This window comes from Ascaphus truei, chromosome 3, assembly GCF_040206685.1.
Source record: "Ascaphus truei isolate aAscTru1 chromosome 3, aAscTru1.hap1, whole genome shotgun sequence".
In the NCBI taxonomy this organism is placed as follows: domain Eukaryota; kingdom Metazoa; phylum Chordata; class Amphibia; order Anura; family Ascaphidae; genus Ascaphus; species Ascaphus truei.
This window is the reverse complement of record NC_134485.1, coordinates 34,197,124-34,222,118: the sequence shown is the minus strand read 5'-3', so window position 1 is coordinate 34,222,118 and position 24,995 is coordinate 34,197,124. Positions and strand designations below refer to the sequence as shown.

General features: G+C 38.2%; 1 protein-coding gene across 1 annotated transcript in view; it reads right to left on the bottom strand.

The window, feature by feature from the left end:
- ADAMTS5 (ADAM metallopeptidase with thrombospondin type 1 motif 5) overlaps positions 1 to 24,995 on the bottom strand; it is a 64,410-nt gene that overhangs the window by 17,766 nt on the left and 21,649 nt on the right. The window contains exons 3-4 of the mRNA XM_075593932.1: positions 15,838 to 16,005; positions 5,906 to 6,189 (exon numbers count right to left, since the gene is read on the bottom strand). Coding sequence (XP_075450047.1) covers positions 5,906 to 6,189; positions 15,838 to 16,005 — 452 coding nt within the window. The remainder of the gene's footprint in view (positions 1 to 5,905; positions 6,190 to 15,837; positions 16,006 to 24,995) is intronic.

The following is a 24,995-nucleotide window of genomic DNA, read 5'->3' as shown; positions in this document are numbered from 1 at the left end:
ATATTTTATATAGCTGTAAAGGTAATGTTAGAAGCGCCAGGGAGTTCAGAATGTTAGTTACATAGTTACATAGTAGATGAGGTGGAAAAAAGACGTACGTCCATCAAGTTCAACCTATGCTAAATTTAGACAACAGATACTTTATTCTATATCTATACTTACTTATTGATCCAGAGGAAGGCAAACAAAAAACCCCATTAAGGGAAAAAAATAATTCCTTCCTGACTCCAAGAATTGGCAGTCGGATTAAATCCCTGGAACAACATCTTTCCCATGTATACTTATTTGGTATATCCCTGTATACCTTTCCCATCTAAAAAGATGTCCAACCTTTTTTTGAACAAATCTATTGTATCTGCCACCACAGTCTCCATGGGAAAAGAATTCCACATTTTAACTGCCCTTACTGTAAAGAACCCTTTCCTTTGTTGCTGGTGAAATTTCCTTTCCTCCAACCTTAAGGGATGGCCCCGAGTCCTTTGTACTGCCCGTGGGATGAATAGTTATTTTGAAAGCTCCTTGTATTGTCCCTGAATATATTTGTATATAGTTATCATATCCCCTCTTAGACGCCTCTTTTCTAATGTAAATAAATCTAATTTAGCTAGCCTCTCCTCATAAGATAGAATGTCCATCCCCTTTATTAATTTGGTGGCTCTTCTCTGCACTCTCTCTAGTTCCATAATGTCTTTTCTTAGGATTGGTGCCCAAAATTGTACTCCATATTCAAGGTGTGTGAAATCTCTTCCTATAATTAGATTATAGCCTGTTGGATATATATATATATATATATATATATATATATATATATATATATATATATATATATATATATATATATATATATATATATATATATATATATATATATATATATATATATATATATATATATATATATATATATATATATATATATATATATACGATATATATACACATATACACACACACAAAAAAAAGAAAATCCAGATAAATACACAATGGTATCTAATTAGTTCCCATTGAGAGTAATGACCTACAGGTCTAAGAAGCTCATATATGCAGCATGAACATGAAGATACACATGGTAGAAGAAAACTGCTGTGAGAGCCTATCCTGTGGCAATATGCAGTTAAAGGAAAGCATACATAAAAGGATGAAAAAATCAAATCCCTATAATGAAACAAAATAGCCAGGAAATGCCTGCAAAGAGCACAATATTAAGTAAGCAGGTGGTGCTTAATAATCAGAGCACATTCTCTAACATACTTGTGAATGTAGGGGGTAACCAGGCTTTTCAATAAAGGTCAAGCCCGGTTTGGCTTACCCCTGATCCGTCCATAAGGGTCCAAGAGAGTTAGCCCTTGGGCCCAGTAACATTGTACTTATCCAAGGTATTGTATGTATTAAAAGTATTTTTTTGTGTTTTTTCCCTTTCCGGGCATGCAATCAAACGGATTTCTGGTGCCTGAGTTATAAAGGGGATTTTGCGGAGAAAGTGGTGTCAGAATGGGCATATCAGGTCAGGGAACAGAGTTACCAGTTCCCTGATGTTGAATGTATCCAACATTCATGCCTGATTTTCAGATATATGTATACATATAGCCCCCGGCAATACCTTCCCTTAAAAATATAACTTACCATTAGGGTACCCTGCTTTCGCATAGCTCAGAAAGGTGAATGAGGCACAGGGATGGACAGGTATCCCTGTAGCTGAGTGAATCCCTAGGTTAAGGGTGGTACCCCAGTTAGTGCCAAGGTATCCCAGAGCCTGTATTGGGATTGTGGGTGCCCCAACCGAATATGAGGTACCCCAAAATGTATGCTGTAATAAACTATGACATGGTGTTTTTACATTTACTATAAGGCTCTATGCAGTAAGCCTGGCCATATGTTTAAGTTGCCAGCTTCAAAGAGGAGACGGGATCTTGAGAGGTGTCGGGGTGCTAAGTGGTTGGGGAAGGGCGGAGTACTGAGTCCAGAGAACAGAGACCCCCTGTGGGGGGGGGGGGAGAGGGGGGACCTTCTGGTCTGCTGGATGCAGTGGCGCCTGCACAGCAGGAGGCAATGGGCTGGGTAAGGAAAAGATGGCGATCGTAGGTGCTTTTCCTATTGACCAGAACAGATGTCCCGCCCATGGGGCATCCCGAGCTGGTTCAACATGCCCCCTGCCTCTGACATCATCAGCAAGATGAGCCCTGTGTGGCTGAAAGGCTCTGTCCATGTAAAACAGTAGTCTCTAAAAGGGGCTGCTGCAGATCATTTGTCTGCTCTCTCAGTCTTCTCAAACTTATAGATAGTCTTGGGACTAGTCCAGTTGCACTGGTAAGGTTCCCATGGGCATTTTGATGCCAGGGAATTCCTAGCCAAGCTGAGGACTGGTTCTGAGGAGTGAAGTTACCTGTTCCAGGCTTATTCCAGCTCCGTGGAGTGGACAAGGTAAGCCTTTGCTGAAGCAGGTGCCTTGCACCTTGGGCAGCCTAGTTTTAACCCCAGACCCAAAGTAAGTGTGTATATTCTCTGTATTTTGTATTTCTGTGTGTTTCCGAGGTCTTATCCAAATAAACCTCATTTTATTTCATTGCCTTGTTTTGCCTTGTGATCGATCCCTTAAATTTAAATGGTGTTAAAAGCCCTGGGCTACCGTGACAGTACTAATACTAGTTGAGAACATGTCTACTCCTGGGTAGTTGAGATTGATGAATACCACAGTGGTTAAAACCACACTTTGAAACATGAAAGCCACAAGAAAAGGTAGACACATGTAATCTCCAACGGAAAGATAACTTGTAGCAGTTGTGTGTCAACACGGTTGCTGTCTGTATGGCAGATTTTCTAAGCGCTGTTAGCATATAAGAATGTCAGTAGATATAGTCCCAGACATATCTGTGTAGTTTTAGCGGGGATTGGCAAAATACACTTCTTCCATGCAGCAATAATATGTTTGTAATAAGAGAAAGTTGAAGTAGTGACAATTAGAGTGATAGCGGATAGCAAGCAGGTTGTATGTCTGGCTACATGGCAGAGCAACACCTTGATTGGCGATTGAGTGAAAGTGAGGATAAAGGTAAATTAATCCATATCACCAAATGTGCTCCATGCACCAGATACGCTCCGCTCATCTGTTTGCCAGCCCTGCGCAATCAGCCACTTGTCTCATCAATGCAGGATGATTGTGTTGAAAGGTAAGAGGCTCAGTCCTGGATTGCTGCCTATCAATCTCAACTACCCAGGAGTAGACATGTTCTCAACTACTGTATTATTAGTATGTTAGAGAATTTGCTCTGATTATTAAGCATCACATGCTTACTTAATATTGTGCTCTTTGCAGCATTTCCTGGGTATTTGTTTCATTATAGGGATTTGATTTTTTCACCCTTATATGTATGCTTTTCGTTGACTGCATATTGCCACAGGATCGGCTCTCACAGCAGTTCTGTTCTACCATGTGTATCTTCATGTTCATGATGCATATATGAGCTTCTTAGACCTGTAGGTCATTACTCTAAATGGGAACTAATTAGATCCCACTGTTTGTGTTAGGGCATTTCTGTGTTAAATGCTGCCTTCAAGTCAGTAGGTTATTAATTCGTTTCTTTTGTGTGTCCCTACATTTTCTGATTATATTTATGGGTTTTGTGCTATATTTCTTATGAGGTTTTCTGTTGATCCCCGCTTTTTATTGGTTTCTCTCATTTTTTGATTTGAGTCCTTAATAAAACATTTTTTACATTCATTATTTATCACAGTGCTTTATGTGGGTCTTCTTCTTTTAGCGTTTTGATATATTTTTCCCCTTAGCACCACCACTGGTATTATTTTTGCCATATTTAGTGTTTTTTGATCACTTATTATTAGTGATTTTTTATCCATTTTTCTCTCATCTCTCTCTCTCTCTCTCTGTAATTTGTTATGGGGTACTCGCAAATAAGTGAGTATCTTTTTAAGGGCGCTATGGCAAGTTGTACAGTAGGTCGTGGAATTTTGTAGTGTTAAAAGTACCTTATTTTGTACAACACGGTACAGTGCCTGGTAAGTGTTATAATTTTCAGTGCACTGCAACGAGCAACTTAGAGATGACATGCCTCTGTTTATGGGGACATTATGTTATAATTTTCAGTGCACTGCAACGAGCAACTTAGAGATGACATGCCTCTGTTTACAGGGACATTTACACCCGGTTTCATTTCAGTCTTTAGATTTCAGTATATTTTTGGTTTTCACAGGTTTCAGAGAGGGAAGTAGTGCGTTTGTAAGCATAGTGGACTGGCTGACAGTTTCATTTTCAAGGTTGTTAAATAAAGCTGCGGCCTTATTTTACTTCAACAAAACGGTGGGGTCTCCTTTTGTGGGGGTTAACAAATCATGTTTTTGCACATCAAGCCTTTAAGATGGGGCAGAGCCCCAGGGTGGGGACATAGCCCCCATACGGGCTGATGTCCCTCAGGGATTGTAGCATGGGTTAGTTTCCTGTCGCATCAGGATATATCAAGTCAGTTTTTTCCAGAGTTGGATGTCGTTTTCGTACATGTTACTGGTGACCCTAAATGAAATAGGGTCTGCCACACATAATATTTACACTATTATAATTATCGTTTAATTGTGACACGCCAACATATTCCGCAGCGCGGTACAATGGGGCACAGAGTTATGTATATTACAAAAACATAAACAGTTACATACACGTGACGACAAACATGCACAAACAGACAGAAAGAGGTAAGAAGGGCCCTGCTCGTGAGAGCTTACAATCTAGAGGGTATAACATGGACATGTATAACATTAATGAGGCGAGGTGAGAGATGGACGAGGGAACTGGGGAGTCCCAAGGCCGGTGCTGGACCACTGCTCTGTTGCTCACACCAAGGTGTGTTATTGTGTGTGTGTTGGGGGGGGGGGGGGAGTGGGTGTTTAGGGGAGATCTAACTTTCTCTGGAGCGGCAGCGTCTCCCCTCCTTCTGCAGCGTCATGTTTTCATGATGATCCCATGTCACATGACAACGCGACGTCACATACTGCCATGATGTCATGATGCTGCCTGGAGGAGGGGCCCCGCTGCCAGCATGCCACAAGAGGTAAGGCCGGCCCTGGCACGAAGGGCCCAGAAAAACCTGATGTTTGACGAGTGGGCTGGAGGAGAAATGGAAGCCTGGTTCTTTGGGGACGCATTCCACATTCTCTGATGTGATGGGATCATGTCATTTGTGATGTCATATGTGATGTAATTTGTGACATCATGTATGATGACATCAGCAAAGCATGGGATGGAGGTGAAGTTTGCGTGTCACCATAACTTCGAAATGTCCCGACTTTTGATGGGTTTGCTTACAAACCTTAACTACACTTTAACAAAGTTTTTTTCAATCGAATTTCTATGGTTTTTATTCTATGGGCCATACAGTATATAGCAATTTATAACAAGGACTCTTTCATTAATTATTTCACTATGAAATTGTTCATAGATACCTCACAATGATGTTATAAAATTGTATTAAATTGATACAACCGATTGTGCGCAAACTTTACACATAAATTCACTTTGGCAATCCGACCTACACTTGGTGAATTTTTGAGAGTCATGAGCAACTGAAAAAGAGAAGTTATAATGGAAATCTCATTCAAACCAGTGCATCCATAATATCCTCCTCACTCCCTGTAATAAATATATTATATATATATATATAATGGAAATATAACTGTATGCTCATTTGCATGTCTTAGGCAGGTCTGCAACCCCACTTATCACCCAGCACAAATGAGCACACAGTATATATATATATATATATATATATATATATATATATATATATATATATATATATAATACTGTGTAAAGTAAAAAGTATTAGTGTGCAGTCAGCAAGGTGCATAACAATCGGTAATGGATAAAATACGTTTCAAGGCTACTTAACCATGTACATACCGAGTAATATTTCTTCTTGGTTTTATCTACACATTTGCTATGAAGACATATTCTTCCTTTTCCACATGGTGTTCCATCAACAGCAGGTAGTTTCTTGGTTAAACATACCATCTGGCCTTGGCGAACAACTGCACACCATAAACGTGAGCAAACATCCATACCTGGGCACACAGTGTACTCAGGCCCAAATGCAAGCTTACACTGACGAATGGCATCATAACTCTGTCCAGGAAGTTCCTCGGGCCCCAAGATCTGATTTCTTGGCTGATCAAGCAAGCAGTTTCCTGAAAGAGTCAATGTCTGGATGATTAGATTTCCCATGTTTATTTTTATGTTTTTTTTTTTTTTTTTTTTAAACAATAATAATGTTTCTGAAGACTAAACATCTGACAAGCACACTTGAAATGTCTGATCATATCAATACATTAGTGGCTTCTTTTAATAGAGCAAAGCAACACTGAACTGCAAAATGAGTCGGAAAGTACTTTTTGTTTGTTTTGCAAATATGGACACAGGGCAGTGCATGAGATAACTATGTATCAATAATACATGCCACACCTGCTGCTGTATGTTGATTTTCTGCTGTAAGTAATAATTTACATCACTTTTCTCCTTCATAGCTGGTAATAAATAGAATAACGAAGATATAATTAATACAATTTAGGACAGAATTGAAGGCCTTATTAGTAGTCATTGTGAATCAGCAGTTGTTCTGTGACTTGTGATCTGTACGTTTAAGAAGCTTTCAGATAGTTTTACCAATGTAATAATACTTATAACTGGATTATCCTGTAAAATGCTGTTATTGAAATAGAATAAGGGAATTTCTAACACTTCAATTTTAAGAATGGATAAATACTGTATTGGCCCGAATATAGTACAGCCTCGCACATAATACAACCATAAAGTTTTGAAGGTGGCAGAGCGCGATCACATGGCCGCAAATTGAAAAGACAAATATTTTTTGTCTTTTCAAGCGTGGCCGCGTGATGTCAGCATCACGTGAAGTGGTTCAGCTTCATGACGCTTCAGCCACGCCTCCTCATCGCTTCCCCAATCTCCGGCAGGGATAACCACCAATCGCTGTGGCTGCAGGAGTGTGCCAGGCTTAGCGCGCGCACACGCCGGCACTATAATACAGACCTAATAAAAGGTGTTAGGCTGCGTATATAATACGAGTATAGTTTTGGGAAGAACATTTTTAGGGAAAAAAACATAGCCCTATATTCAGGCCAATACGGTATGTCAAAAACTACCAGATGAGAAATTACATTTTTGTATCCATGAAAAATCTAGAAGAGAGTAATTTGAAACTCAGAGGAGAATACATGTGAAAAAACTACGACAGTTAAAAAAAAAAAAAAAAAAAAACATCAATAGATTCAGAAAGAAATCCTGATTAAGTTGTCACAAGTTGCTACAGAGAAAAATAAATTTGAGTGATACTCTGATGCCAGCAGACTGAAATCAATAAGTAGATTTAGTATTCTCATACCACCTAAAATATTAAAGTCATGCTAGGAAATCAGTCTGTGCTAATACTTTCCATATCCTTGGCTACAACAAATTCTTTCTAAATGGGATTTAATGACTGTCAGCAGTTTCTAGCTAAGAAAAAAAAAAGGTATAACTACAGAAACAACCGCCCCCATGGAATGCTACAAAACTGTAGTGGCTCTTAAAGAATGCAGTCTGGCAAAATTCCACAGGGACGGAAACAGCTAACACTCGTGCCGTTGTGCCCGCTGCTGACTTTGAAAAACAGCCCCAACTTTAGAAATGAGAGGTTGGTATTATGGAAAAAAAAGCACGCATGTAAAGCGGAACATTAAAACAGAGTGTTGGTAAAGCATAAAGGCCAATGTGAAAACAGACTTCTGTAAACTACTGAATAGAATGTGTGACCTCATCTACCCTTTGTTGAAGAATTGAGGATTTCTTCAAGCTTGTCCCATATCATTGTTAATGGCCATTTTATGTCAATACTACACTGACTATCCAATACATATAGTGCGCGTCAGAGTTAACAATAAGGAAATACGTTACTTTTCTTAAATGGAAATGCAACCTTGTATCAAAAGATATTACCTATCTAGTGTTCGGCAGCTGAATCACACAGTGACAAACACAGGGATTCACAAACTCCTAAGAAAAATTCAGATAATGCATTCTGATATTTGTAGGAAATAAATACTGATAATGAGACTGTATTGATTGCAGGTTGCATCTACTTCAACCTTACATGTAGGTTGTTTCCAGGCAAAGATGTGAGAAAACCTGATATTTTGTAATAGTGCCATAATTCAGCTTGAAATTAATAATAAAGCTATGCGTCTGATCTACTGCATGACATAGATTCATTCCTTTTAACCCCTATGCTGTCAGTAGGCGAGCAAGACAATACTTTACTAAATCCATTTTCTTCTGTTCACGGTAGGCAGGGAAGGAGTTTAGTAACAATATTTTGTTACAATCTAGCCAGTAACTGTGTAATCATGAAAACACACGTTTTAAAATAACCTACCATTTTTTCATTATTACTTTAGCAATACTGAAGAAGGTGCACTGCAGAAATACCACTGAACCCTTTTCGTTTATCACTATACCTGTATATTAAGTGCATCAACAAGTCTGAAACCAATGTCGATGAAGTACACATTGTCTCATTATTTGTTTTAAAAAAAATATCTTACTATACTGTATCTGTGACTAGTTTACAAGGCAAAACCGCTACTGAAAACATATAGTATAAAGTAAGACAATATGCTACAAAACACATGCTAAAAAATGCACATGTAGCACCTATCATCTGAGATCTGACTCCAAAAGACTGTTCATGGTCCCAAGGCTCAACAAAGTATCCGGCCGCTCCTCCTTTTCTTACCGTGCACCCCAAAACTGGAACAACCTACCAGAGACTCTTACATCCACCACCAGTCTAAGTTCTTTCAAATCTAAGGCTGTCACACATTTTAATCTGGTCTGTAACTGTTTCATACGCCCATAATATATATTATCTTTAACTGTGCACGCAATGTCTTGTATATAATGTATACCCTGCTCATTATGTAACTGTATTTGTAAACATGTATTATTTGTCTTAACTCTGTGCCCAGGACATACTTGAAAACGAGAGGTAACTCTCAATGTATTACTTCCTGGTAAAATATTTTATAAATAAATAAAATAAATAAATAAATAATAAATACATAGAAAAGGTAGCACCAAGGTGGACTAGCTATTGGGAATTCTAAAGCTTTTTTTTTAATATAAAAAAAGAGATTGAAGTTTAATAAATATGTAGATACAATCCCAAAGCATTATTACATTAGTTTGCACATTACAATTGTCAAACTGAAAATAAATTGAATATTGCAATTTCTCTAGAAAAGCTGTTTAGCTGAGGATTTTTTCTATTACTGATGATGCCAAAGAAAGATTTAAGTGGGTAAAAATGACTACATGTCAGAAGTACTTGTTTCAAATTTGAGTAGCTAATTCAGCTCAATTTCTTTCGCCAGGACAACAAGAAGCTGGTTTGTTAGAAATGTGAGAAACCTGAGGTCACGAACTGTGCAAAATGTGCCCTGTTTGAGCCCTCTCCTCTCCCTAGCAGTGCACCAATTGTATCTAGTGACTGCCTGGTTACATGATCTTCCACATACAACTTTGCATCTTGGGTCCTATTCTGCTGCACTGACAGCGATTTAGTGAAACCCCCGAGCAGAATCTTCGCCGATCGGTAACAGGAGAACGGATTGATCTGCAACTTAGCTAATTACTTGTCAGTGTGTAGATTGTATTGAATGGAAATGTATTTTTTTTTAAAAGGCAGCTTGAACTGCTGCTTTAAGTGTGCATTGCTGTTTCATTTGTTATGCTAACTTGTGAAGTCTCTAAAACCGCAATGTTTGCTTCCAAAATTCTTTTAAGTCATTCCATTTGCTTAAGAAGACTATAAATAGGGCACAGACATCATGTTTCACTCACTTTCTGGTGATATTTTGCTATAGGCCTACTAATTTGGCAACTATATTATTAGCCCTTTGAAGCTTGGTAAAACATTTTGAAGATAATTGAACTTGGGAAAACAAATGGTTCCAATTTGGTGAATGCATTTTGGACGGTTTTGCACATCTCTAGTGTTTTGGCTTTCAACCAGGTTCTCTGCTGGATAGCCATTGCTGCTACTACCTATTGGCAACTGATGTATTTATTAGCTGACTGAAATGTAGAACATTGATCCTAATATTTTACAGATCACTTGTATGATGATGGGTAGCAGGGTATTTAGAACCGTATGTAAAACTATCTTGAGCAACTGGAAAAATAAATGATATTACTTTTTTTTTCTCTATACAACATTTTCTAACTTTCAGTGCATTCCACTTGTGTCCTTAAACAAACTCCATTACATCAGTAACCAAGCTCACACAACTATTTGGCACTGAACGTTAGTGTTTTGCTGCCATAGACCTTGGGTAATGTTATTAAGTCTGATAAGGAAATATGCTTTGTTTTTTTTACCAGAATAATTAACTGTGTGCCAGAAAACTAATACCATTTGACAAAAAAGAATTGTCTTTATAAATTTAATGAATATAATTTTGCTCTCTTTATGAGTAAATACTGCTTTACCTTATCTGACTCTTTAGCCAAAGTACACAGTAATTTCATGGTACTATATGGTTGTTATTTGATATGCATGTCTTTGGAAATAAAGTATTTTTTGTTGTTAAACACTACTAGTGTATGCTGAGATGAACATAATAGAACAGGACAGACAAATGGGATCTCTAGTCCAATATACATGTACTGGAAATGGAGAAATAAATAGATTTTCCCAAGGTACCGCCGAGTCAGTAAAGTATCAGCACAAATGGCAAGACATCTGATCAAGTACTTAGTGAAGTGTATTAATTAGCTTTGACTTCAATATGTATAGGGCCAGAGTTATTGTTGTAAACCACTTCAAACAGAGCAGTATCACGATCAGTAGTGGAACTACCATACTGTATGTGCAGTCGATTTGGCTGCACCAGGGACAACCACCTTTAGGGGCCCATCGTCCAAGCGCAGGAATGCTGTCCCAGCATTTATTTTAGCAGTTGGAACAGCGATACAGCATTTCTAAACTTCCCCTCTCAGCACAGAGGCTCCAATCTGTGGTGTGGATCATTAACCTTAGGTGGTGGAGGGAGCGCACCAAGGTGGTCCTAACAGGGAAGGTAGTCCACATTGGAAGTCGAGCCCAACTCTGCAATCATTGCCTGGGTGGGTTCCCTTAATCGCTGCCACGGCGTTAAGGACTCTCTCCCACCGATGACTCTTTCCGCCACTGATCTCGACATGAACTCAGGCAGATTGTAGAGCACTAAATGTCCGACGTTAATGTATGCAAGCCTCTGTTTCATTTGTAAAGTCCCTAAACTGGCTGTTACTCTAATTTCAGAGTCATATACACTTCTTGGGCCATAGTGGCAATACATAACTCTCTACTAAGTGAGAATAAATACATATTTATACACTTTGGTATGTTGTATGAGTCCCACATGTAGAAACTCATGTTTATGTTTAGGAAACTGAACTAATTATCATGATATGCCCAGTGGTTGATAGAAAGGTGTCTTAGTCTTACTAAACACTACGGAACAAAATAAAAAAACAACCATAAAATAGTTATAGTTCTGGGATTCATTTATTATAAAGGCCCAATTCATGTAGGTTTCACACATTGGGAAATAGTTGACTTTGCTGCTAGGACAGAAAATCCCTGTAAATATGGTAACACACATACGGATCGAAGCCAAGAGGACATATGGACTCACTCATGATTCATCAAACTCGAATAAGGCAAAAATGCAGTATTATAGGCAAAAAAAGGTGTTATTTTATGGTGCAAGTAATCAACATTGTACCGCTAAACATAACACATGTTTTATTGTAGCCGGCACCAAAATGACTAAATACCACAAATGTTGTTATTTTGGTGCTAGACATCAAGTATCGATATTTATCGGATCCTGGCTGATAAGAAAAATTTGGTAATTTTTGGCATTACCTACTCAAGGTTGTTGCTACCTTGACTATGTATATAATGGTCATTACATACATACGCAAGATAAGCTAAATCAACAAGGAGAATGCGATAAAATCTAACACTGAAAAACACCTTTAACTACATGATAAAGCCTTAGCAGGCCAAGTGGTCATATAGTCATGAGACTCTAGGACAAGCTTACCATTAAGGCTATAAAGGCAAGTAAGGCATTGTCATGCTTCTTTTCTTCCTTGAAGCCATTTTCTTTCTTCTTCAATCTTCAGCCACCGGATGTGGCCTCCACGTTCACTTCCGGTCTTCTGCAAGGGCCCTGGTCTTTTATAGTGACTAGAGCCATCACAGAAGATGTGTCATTGGGACACATGGTAAAGTAACCTATCATATTGCTTGCTGTACCATATGCTTCCCTCCCTTAGTGATGACATAACAGATTTTGCCAACCAAGCTCTCCCTGGTTGTCAAAATCTGGGACATCAGCAGAAATGGAGGGAAACATATGGTACAGCAAGCAATTTGAATGGTTGCTTTACCATGTGTCCTAATGACACTTCTTCAGTGATGGCTACTATAAAAGACCAGGGCCCTCACAATTGATCGGAAGTGAACATGGAGATCACATCTGGTGGCTGAAGATTGAAGAATAAGAAGAAAGAAGGCATCTTCTAAAAAAAAAAAAGAAGCAAGAAATACTCACAGAAGAAGATTCTTCTATCAACAGAGGAGCAACAGAGGATCCAGGATTTTCTGTCACGTTAAGGATAATCTGTCGCAGGCCCATGGATCACAAATAGGCCATCGGATCTTCATTGAATTATTTTGGGATTTAATTTTTTTTTTTTTATTTCAGCCATCGGGCTTTGTATTTTATAGTTTTTAAATTTTTGATTTTTTAGTGGCTATCGGGCCTTGACTTAATTGTATGACTTTTTTAATGGTTGGGGATCAGACCTTTTTTGGATTGGTTCCAGAGACTACAGCTCTGAATGTGAGGATTTCCTTCATCCAGGATGGGGTAAACTACTAAATTTTATTATAGCTGTTCATTGATTGTCAATGTGGTTATCTAGGCTCCCATTGAGAGGGCCTAAGAAGCCACAGTGACAATCAATGGCCTTATGTTTAAAATATATTAATTAATTTTTTTAATTGTATTATTCATATTGATGATTTTTTTTAATTTACTGTAATAATTTTGTAGTTATAGTGACCAAAGCCCTATTAGCCAAATTTAGCTAATAGGGCTGGCAGCCATTACTCAACAGGGGGGGTATGTTTGTTTGGATGAGTAGAGGAGGTGATTGTTGGTGGTATTTTCCCTGTGGAGGGGGTTTAGGTGCCCACGGGGGGATAGGACACAACCCCTGATGAAGAGGAGAAGTTTCCTCCAAACCAATAGTGGTAGTTCTCTTTTAACAATTGGTATTGTTGGCAATTGGTGTAGTGACAGCAAGTAAGCGAGCAAACGGACGCAATCCCTGGAGATTGGTCTTTCTAAATGTGGTGACATCAAGATGTACAACACTTGGTGCTATTTATGCACAACAGATACTTCTTTTCCAAAATAATTATAAATGTAAAAAATATATATTTAGATTACAATATTACAACTATACTGTCTTCATTAGAAATGACAAAGTAATACAGTCCTAATTTCTATTACTTTTAAAAAGACTTGTCATTTTAAAAAGGATTAAAGGCAAGATTTGACTAAAGGGGGATAAACTTTAGCACACCTTAACTCTCAATCAAGTTAATAAGAGTTAGGGCATGCTAAAGCTTAGCACAGATTAGTCAATCTGGGTCTAAGCGCCCCCACATTTACTAAAGTATAGTAAGGCTAGGTCCCTGGCGCCTGATGCAGCACGCGCTATGGTATATGCTGCAGGGACAAGAACGCCCCTCAATTGGGCTGGGCCCGCTTGCTGCCCTGGCCGCCGCGTTGCGTGACCAGATTTCTCTGAAGACAGTAAAACTGTCTTCAGGACTGGCGACGGAGCTCTGGCCACGCCCCTCGCAGTTCAGCCAATGAGGGTGAACCTGACGGGTGACGTCATGGCTGTGCCACCCACCACACCACCGTCACGCCTCCTATGTCTTTCCCCCTGTAGCTCTGCACAAACTTGGGATCACAGATGCATGCGCCTCCAGCCTGGCAGGCGCGCGTGCATCACCGACACCGAGGCCGTAGCCTTAGACATCACATTGTGACTTCAATAAAGAAACGAAACTATCAAAAACATAAGTCAGTGAGGAGGCATAATGTTTCAGGGAGATTCCTTTATCAGACTAAGTTAGTCTGTGTCTATAAGTATTGTATTTATATTGTAATGTCTTAACATTGTTTTGCGGCTTCACTAATTTGAGATACAATGTCTACAGCGCTATAGCATTACATCAAGAAGGGTCAAATAAGGAGTCGTGGTTTTTAGAGTGGAAGCCAAGAGGCCTATTCGTTAAACTTAAAATCAGTGAATTTCCAGATGAAACCGGACATTTTCATATGGATTTGCACCTGACCATATTCAATAAACCCTTATCATATGTCCAAACAGTGAGAAAATGGTTGCTTTTTACATGGTTTTGGTTATGCAAGTCCACGTGGTATGCAAATGAGGCCAACTCACAAATGTACATATTCATGGACTATTCATTAAGCTGCGAGTTTGCACATTGCCATGGAAAATCCTATGCAGAAATCTCGCCCATGCAATGATATAAGCATATTTCCCAGGTACAGTACTGTATCTCAGGTATTTCCCCATGTGGAGCATCAGTTAATCTATTTGGAGGCACAATATATAAGTGAATAGACACTCTCTCTTTTTCAAAAGCCATATTTCGCCTGCCTGAGGGAGGTGAGATTTCCATCAGTTTCATGACTGTATTGCAGCAAACTGGACAAAACGCATGCAAATAAGATATCAAACTGTGTGATTTTTATAAATACAAATACAGTAAAGAGAAAACCACGGATTGTTATTGCATCATATTGCATGCTATTTGTAGACAATTTTGCATTGACAATATCATAGTCAAATTAATTAACCCCTAAGACTCATGTTGTGAAGTTAAGTGATTCTTTATGTTCCAGTTTGCAATGGCACATTCTAACTTTAACTGTCCACTACTAATACCAAAAAAATGCAGACAGATTAAAGCACCAACAGTGAAATCCATCCTGCTGATGATTACAGTGGAGAAAGGGCAGCAAGGCTCAAGATATAATCTTGGAGACATGATAATGGTCTGCAGACTGGAGCTGCTTTTACTTATCTTAAATACGTTTAGGAAGTTATGGGCAGCTTGAAATGTCAAAATGTTCTCAGATTCATAGATTGTTCATTTAATCTGACATAGTGCACATTCAATGTCAATACCAGACTAGCACCCTCTCTATCCAACTTTAAGACCCACCTTAAAACACACCTGCTTAACAAAGCATATGAGTAGCTCCGTGGCTAACACTAAACATGATACATAAAGCTTGGCCCCTTGCAGACACACTTACCAGAATGCCCTCCTACTGTATCTGTATTTTCCTCCTACCAATTAGATTGTAAGCTCTTCGGAGCAGGGGCTCCTTTTCTTAAATGTTACTTTTATGTCTGAAGCACTTATTCCCACGATCTGTTATTTGTATTATTTATGATTGTCATGTTTATTACTACTGTAAAGCGCTATGTAGATTAATGGCACTATATAAATAAAGACATACATACAATACAACATGGACTTTTAATATAAAAGGTTTGTATGATAATAAATGAAATACTGGCTTGATAACTCTCAATTATTATAATCAAAATGATGTAATACCTTTATGTTAACTTGTTTGACAGTTTGTGCATTAGAATATTTGTATAGTACTTACCATGGCCATCATCCAGAAAATCAGTGATTGTCGCTGAAGTGCATTTTGACCATGGCTTAGAAGCATCAATGCTAGTCAGCACAGATGACATAAGACGTTTATCTTCAAGTGAGCCAAAGTTCTCTTCGCAGAATTTCGAGTCGTCATGGGAAAGTCCAAGTAGATGTCCTATAAATTATAAAAACATATATATGGAATTTATTATAAACCAAGAAACGTTGACTGTTGACTTCTAAATTACAGACATTTTCCAAACAGGAGTTGGAATGAAGGACGGGATATGTAACATGAGAATGGAAAGAGAAAACTATTTTATAATGTATGCAAATGCTAAAGATATAACTGAAAAGGATGTTGTCAGCTGAATTAAGTTTCATTGTGAAGGTAGTTGAAATCAATATTTATTATGTACTGTAGCTTCACAGGGCACTTTGACAAAGTTTAAGCCTCTTACAGTAAATCATAATATAAAGTTCACCGTTTAGTGAATAGGAACAATTCTTACCCGTGACACAATCAGTGAGGTACTGTATAATAATCCAGATACTGAGATATTTCTTATAAAAAGGTCTCATATAATACTATGCTGATAAATTGCTATACAATCTTTACTTCTCTCTGAGCTGCACTTACAATATGAACCTAACACCGTCACAAAAAAATAAACAAAACACAAACTGTAGGCATGTTGCAGGTGTGCTACTTGGTATTTAATTAAACTGGCTCATAGCACTCATTGGGGCTAATTTCCCCGGTAATAGTTACGTAATTGTTTTTTTATCACCTTAGATTTGTTTTTTTCCATGTGTGAAGAATGCCAACATTAACATGACATTACTCAAAAATGCATGCTGTGTAACAGGCACTGTGTAACTGCTGAATGTTACGTGTGAAATAAACATTTATGGTGTTTTCTCTAATGTTTATAAAAGTATGATACTCGTAACAAAATTTGACAAGTCAGCAAAGCCTACGATATCAAAAAAGCCTTCAATGCACTCAACATCGTCTGCGTTTCTATGGACTGACTCCCAATATAACTATGTGTAGTGCTGTTTCTTTATACTCGTTGATGGTATCTTAGACGGTGAGAAACAAATACTGTACCATGTCCTGGAAGTGATCATAAAAAATACCAGCAATTATGTTTTAATGATATTTTTGTGGAGTCAATAAGAGGGATGCTGACAAGGAATGTAATTTAGTATAAGATGTTTTACCAGGAAATAATATATTTAAAGAGTTACCTTTCATTTTCAAGTACGTCCTGTATGAAGAGAATGAAAGAAAAACAAATGTTCCTGGATATATAATGTAACACGCGGAACCCTCCCTGCCGGGATCCTAGGGAATTTACATCGGTGTGCCGGAGTTGGCTACTCAGCATAGTTGACCTCAAATCAGGGTGCTAGATTCATGCGGCTGGGCGATGAGATAGGAAGGGGACAATGACGGGCGCCAGGAACTTTTATAGTAAAACTCGGTTTTTATTCACGTCCCCAGGCATGGGAATACATCACTCATACAGTAGTTTATGTACTTGTAGCTACTCATGAAAACTGTGTTTCCATAGGTGCCCACACTCAAAGGGAGGTGCATTTACTTGGATGCATTTCGTGTACTGGACAGAGCCCCCCCCTCCCCCCTTCGGAGTAACATCCATTGTACCCCATCTACTGTGGGGCCTTACTGGGATTCAAGCGGGTTCTGAGCCGATTATACTTGATTTCTGATTGGGAACTGCTACTTCCCTACTGATTGAGGAGAATATGTAGTTGGATCTGACTGTAGAGCTGTTCCATGGACACGAGAGTCCTCTGCATTCGGGGCCCCATCTGGAGTAACATACATTGTACCCCATCTTCTATGGGCCCTTCCAGGTATCCTAGCCAGTTGTGAGAAGGTACTGATTATATTCTGTCCCTAATTGGGAACTACCTCTTCCCTACTGATTAAGGCGAATACTATTATAGATCCGGCTGTAGGACTGATCCGCTGACACTCGGGGACCCTTTGCATATGGCCTGCTATGGCTTGTCTGCTTCTCCCTATCTGGTACCTGTGTGTTTAATTGGGATCCTCACAATAAGGGCACTGTTTCTATCTGTAAAATAATAAACAAAGGGGGGACCTGATCTCTTCTATTACTTCATGAACATCATCCCTATCTACACTCCCGGAGGCTCCTCTCCTCTTGTCCTCCAGGAACCTATCTTCCAGAATCTTCCTCCTATCCTATATACTCCCCTGTGATATCAGTATACCTGTGGTAACACGGTGGTTCGCAACATAATCATGGACACATGACACAAAGCTTGGCCCCCTGCAGACGCACTTACTAGTATTCCCTCCTACTGTCTCTGTACGTTCTCCCTACCTACCAATTAGATTGTAAGCTCCTCGGAGCAGGGACTCCTTCCTTAATGTTACTTTTACAGTATGTCTGAAGCACTTATTCCCATGATCTGTTATTTATATTATGTTATTTATATGACATGTATTACTACTGTGAAGCGCTATGTACATTTTATGGCGCTATACAAATAAAGACATACATACATACATACATATGCTATTTTGCTATTAACCTCTTACAGCAACCCGATAACCCCATTGAGGTGGGGGTGGGGTTACACAAGAATATCGAAGAGAGAGAGAAAGGATAGAGTATAAAAAGAGAGTTAAGAACATCTTGGAAGAAGAAGAGTGATGGGTTCATAAGGGAAACATCATAATAAGCAAGGGGGAGCCGAACACACTAACAAAAAAAGCATACAGAGGGTTACTGTAAAAAGATAATTTAATGACTGGGATAGTGAAACGCATCCAACGTTTTGGGATGAAGGGCTTAGCACCGAAACGTTGGATGTGTTTGACTATCCCAGTCATTAAATGATCTTTTTGCAGTAACCCCTTTTGTGCTTTTTTTTGTTGGTGTGCTCGGCCCCCCTTGCTTATTATTATTATGTTTCCTTGACTAGGTTTGTTTTGCCTGTAGCCCCCTTTCTGTTGTACTCTCTTCGCCCAGTCCACACTACCTAGGGCCATCACAATTTGCTTTGTCCTGATTCCCCTCTTTGGCTTCATAAGGGAAACACAATTTATTTTTGAAATGGTCATAAATGGTGGATACCTAAGGTTTACAAACCTGCCTTTTCTTTGCAACTGTGAAAATAAGGGGAGCGCAATGTGAAATGACAATTATAATATAGTGTTCAAATGGTGTAATAAAGAGAAAAAGGTATTGTAACCATAAAATGTGGTGTTCCCTTAAAAACGATTTCCTCATGAACATCAGGAGTCTTCCTCACAGATTTTTGAACATAGAGGTTGTTCTTTTCTGGGTTGAGCTACAACACTAATACTTTATTTCACCATTTATTATTTTTAATACCTTATTTCACCATTTATTATTCATTAGCCCCTTGGTTATTTTGCACTTTTCCCTTTTCTTTGCAACTGACATTCTGTAAATATAAGATGAATAAGAATAAGGGAGCTGTTCCGAAACAATCAATTAGTGATGATTCTCAATGCAGTTCAGTCTTCTGTATCATACAGTAAATTACATCATTAATTAAAGATACTGTAATGGTCTCTAAGCTCTTAAAATTAAAATAAGAACACTAAATCTTGTTTTTATCGTGTTTCATTTTGTATAGTTGCACAAGTATAAAAAAAATCTGGCACTACAGATGTAGCAAGACGTATGGTCTCCAGAGCCAGGGCAAACTGCATGACTGCGACCGCAGCTGCCCCTGGCGTCAGAGGATTATTGCTGGGAGGTGTCTGATTCGGAAGCATGTACCACCCGTGACCATGGCAGACACTGCGGCTTTTTGCTTTCTCAGCCCCAGCACCGGAGAGAGTAAACTTGCTACATCTGTATTTTGAGCATGTACTGTGATATAGATGCAAAATTGAAGGAGGAAAAATGAAGCACTGTATCCAGCTATGTATGCAGCAATAAAACCAAAAGGAGTACGTTCCCAAAATAAAAGCTATTTTAATGGGTCAGAACAAGGTAACAAAACACACCTATGCGTTTTCCATTTCAATCATTTATTTTTTTGCAATACGGACTGTCTTGTGAGCACCACACACATTTCTTTCTACTGTGATATAGAGAATGGTGTGAGCTAACTTGAAGAGTTATATGAAAATTTGGGGGTCAATTGTAATGTAATGATTCAAGTGAGATTAAATAATTATAGTGAAAAAAATGATATATTAAAAACATTCATTTGTCGAAACAGATTGTAATATAACATTTTAATTTACAGCAACAGAGGACTTAACAGGTTGAAAGTAGAGGAAGAAATACTGTACAGTAAGAAGTCAGACTGTCAAAAAGTAAGAAGAACGAGAAGCTGGTGAGAAAACAAGAAATACAAATATAGCAACACAAAAAGAACGATGTACAGAAACTTTGAATAACACTATTTTGAGGGTTTTGTGATTGTACACATAAAGAAGACACCCGTAAGGTCTTAAAAGCTCTGTACATAATACTGGATCTACACAGCACTTTCTTCTTGGTCCTTTAATAGCCTAAGTGCTTCTTCATATTGGACAGTACTTTTTTGAGCCATATGCTTGCTGATCTGCAGCTAAAACCTGATTTATATCTTCAGGACCAAGATATTGGTCATTCAGCTATCAGTGAATACAATCCAACGATCTAAGTATCTGATATTCTGCAGCCTATGCACTAAGCTCCGATAAGCCACTTATCGCCGCCTTATAACCAAAAAAGCTTATTGCTATTTATTAAGCCCCGATAAGTTGGTGATAAGAGAGCTTTTCAGCAAAAAAATTTGCAGGAAAAAAAAACGCCAAACGCGCGGTGATAAGCCACTTATCACCAGCTTTTTAAACTTTTGCAATTCTAGTAGCCCCGATTAGCTTTTGAAGGCTAATCGCCACTCTAGAATTGAGATTTCCTCTCAAAATCGTCTCGCCAGGAAAAGTTGGCAAGAGGGTGGTGAGAAGCTGCCAAAAAGCGTCGAGACGAGACGTAGAAAAAAATGCATTTTTCCTGCATCGGATTGACACTTATGCACACTTACAAAGCTACACATAACACCGCGCCTCTCTACATCTCTAACCTAATTTCCAAGAAACCTCCCACGTGCCGTCTATGCTCCGCTATATATATAATGCAGCTGAACCAGTCTTTGAATAAAATGTTTGTTTATTGCTTTATCTGTCAACGCTTCAGTGTTCGTTCACACCTTCATCAGGGCGACTTGGTGAAATGAGAATTAACAACAACAGTAAACAAACAAACATTTTATTTAAAACTTGATGTGTATTGGTGAAACTATGAGACCACTGATTCTAAGAATGACTAAGGCTGTTTATATATAGTTCTAAAGCATTTTTTACTTAATTATTAAAATTATGCCAGTACATGTTAAAGTAAACATATATGAATAATAGTTTTTTGACCTTATTTTATTCTTTAATTTGAAAACAATACCATTGGATTGTTAGGCATGATTGTCCATTATAACATGTCAGATTATATCAAGTTCTATCACATAATGCATTTCGAATTAAGTTAGATGTCGATAACGGAATGCTGCATACATCCACATGTTTATCTTTCCAATCCCTCAAAATAAAGCCACAAGATCTTGCAATTACAGTTTAACCAGCTAGCATACCATTTGCAATAAAAGTAATAAAAAATCAAAGCAAAATACTTTCCCACATATCGTAAGATGAATGTGCCAGTAACCTTTGACTGCAGAATTGCTTTAAGGTTACCGTGTATCAGGATACATTACAGCTTTCAAAATAATGTCTTGTTTAATCTATCCGTTCATGGGGAAAACTTCTACATAGATCAGCAGAAGTAGTAAAAAACCTCAAACCACAGCAAAAGGAAAGCAGAGATAATGTTGTGTCTGAGGCACTTCCTAGCATTTTGGCTGAACATTTTGCTTATGCTTTTGACTCATTTTACCAGCCAGGCAATCAAAAGTCCCACTAACATAGTTTAGCAACAAAATCTCAAGGGGAAAAAAAATGAAGTAGGATTAAAATAGAAAGTTCAATTACTCTGAATTCGATCTGTTTCTTATCCTACACGTCCAGCCAATTTCCAAATGGCATTGCTTCACTGAAGTGGTTATTTCTAAGCATGTGTGCAACAGGTGAAATAATTGTTAACTGTTACAAGTTAATCCGAATATTCCCAAGTAAGCCAATAATTTGCTGTCAAAATGTAAAACTGCCATTACGTTTAGTTAATGTTTGTGTTTTGACAGAGCACTGATACATCACCTCCCTTTTAATTACATTAAAGAGGCAATCCACATGGCAATTGAAAAACATACATGCCATCTATTATGACCTTTACTGAAAATGAATTACCTAAGATGCCGATCAATTCATTCTCCTGTGTTTGATCAGCAAAAATCCTGCTTCCAGGGTTCACTAAATGGCTGACTTTGATTGAAACTGAATCATTCAGTTAGTGTGACTCAGCAGCTACCATGTATTCTTATTTTACTAAGGTAACATTATCTATTTTTACAGTTTGCAGCTCAAACTGCTTGGAATATTGGCAACAAATCATCACAAACAGGAATGTGTTACAAAGATCTTGCACTGCTGGGAGGTGGGCTATAAAAATCAAAGGATGCTCAGTATATTAAAACTGGCATTACATGTTGGATAAAAAAAAACATGTAGTACAGTAAGTATGATCTAATATTATAGAACGGATTAAAAAAATAAGCACACACGTAGGGTATTGCATGGATTGCTCCTTTAAATTCTTGTCACCCTACTCTATATCCAAGTATATTTCTATATGAAACTTCTTTTAGTATGTTGCGATCTTTATTATATTTTCCATTTAATTTGTTATAGGGACACAAGACAATTTAGCAACACATGTTGCAGGTGAAATTAAATGAAAGCATTCAATCATGAAACACATTCCATACTGTACAGTTATTTATTTATTATTAGGTATATTTTATAGCCTAAATCTGAAAGGCACAATTAATTGCCTTGCACCTCTAGCATACTGTATATATACAGTAGGTAAAGTATGGCATATTTAAGTGTTCCAGAACCATTCAAATGTTTCAGAAATCAGGTGAGATGGAAGCATTATTTTAGGTTTTGGGAGCTTTTACTGAGCAATATAACAAGTACTATATGCTTAGATATGGGTGATGTTCACAAACGTTTGACCTTCTATACAGTACCATATGTCCTCACATGAGCACAAAAGGTATAATGAAGGAAGCAGGAATTATTTCAAAGGCGTGGTGTAGAGGAAATGAACTCTGCAGGGGTTTACAGTACATAGGAGTTTGTAGATTAGCACACAATATGGGACTTGGAGGTGTCAGATGTATTGTAAACAGAGGAAGTGGCTGAAAGGTGTTAGAGTAACACCACTTCATAACAGTGAACAGAATGTGACATCAATGGAACATTTGATTCAAGTTTTGAAGACTGATACATTTTAACACCCATAATGGTTCCATCCAGTATGTTTAAAGGTGGCTCCATTAATGCAGATAATGTTGCCAAATGGCCCCATGCTAAAATCTTAAGAAAGGACCACAGTTTGGACTGAAATGTTGATGAAAAGAAACTTCATTTTTAAAAATTTTAACGCAGGTCCACGTGATTGCTGTCTTTCGTATATGTAGCATTTAACATAGTTATGTAGCTGGGACCTCTCCCGGTCTTTGAGAGCTCCCGTAGCAATATCCCCACCATCAGTGCTCCTACACAGGATCTACCTATGCTAAAAGGACAGCTTCAGCAAGTGCTGACCTTTATATTTGCATAGGAAAATTAAAAAGAAAAAACTGGTTGAATCTGCACTTGCAGCAAGACTTTATATTAAGAGTGAATTTCAGCTAGCTCTGGTGTACTGTATGCATTTTCTTACCTATGTTTAAAATCAGCTTTGAAGCCTATCAATTAGAGGCCAGGTAGCAACTGTGGTTAGAATGACAGTGGTTATTTACTTTATCTGTAAATTGCTATAGTACGTGATTTAAAAGGGTTATCTTAATTATATCAAAGATATGGTGTTAGTTTACAACCAGATTCCTCAAAGGTGACCCGTTACATGAGTTTGCTAATTTCGATTTTCGATACGTAGCCTAGGGCTCTTCAATTAGTTTTCCAAAGGGGCACAATCAGAAAAAAATTAGTAGGAGGGCCACGATCATATAACAGTGTAATTTTAGATACATTCACAGGCTTAAAAAGTATTATTTCAACATTTTGAAAGCACTTATAACATCCGTACCATATATATTTACATTACCATAATTTACAAGTGAGTTTCAGTGTGAAAAACTGCACTTTGCTATTCAAGCAACTGGTAAGAATTAGAAGAAGCCCAGAGTCAAAGGACCATACCAAGGCCATATAACAAGCTGCATTAAAGCCAATGTGCCATCTGTTAAAGAGCCCTGCTTTAGCCTCTTTATACAATCATATTTAAGTGTAGAGCTATTGTACTCTATCGGTGTCCTTGCTCTTACTGGTTCGAACAAGCTACCTCTGTTACTAGACTCCACTGGGTCGATAAGTCCTAATCGACTGGGATAGAATGCCTTCCTTTTTTATCATATTCACCTTGACTACACACAGCAGGCATTCCCTACTGGAGACACAGAAAGAAATGGGAACAAGACAAGGTATCCCACGTTGCGGTCCTTGCATGTCTTTAATCTCAAGCTTTATTAAATAGTTTTCATTTTGGTCTCCCACTTCCCTCCGCTCCATACACTACCAAACAACCCTATCTACTCAGATTTATTCTCTTCTTGTTGTGTTGCTAGTTTGCGATGCATAATAAAGCTCTGACCAGGTGTTTACATTCTGAGTCACACAGTGAGTATTTTGTAACATTACACTTGGAGTATATAATTACCACTGTTATGTTACATCAGGTATTGTCACAGTGGGAATATAACCATTAGCAATAAACTTCAACTGCTTCCAAATCCATAAAGTAAAAGGATAGATACAACTACTATATACATTACCACCTTCACACACACACACACACACACACACACACACACACACACACACACACACACACACACACACACACACACACACACACACACACACACACACTATATAAATGATGGTGGATGATCAGT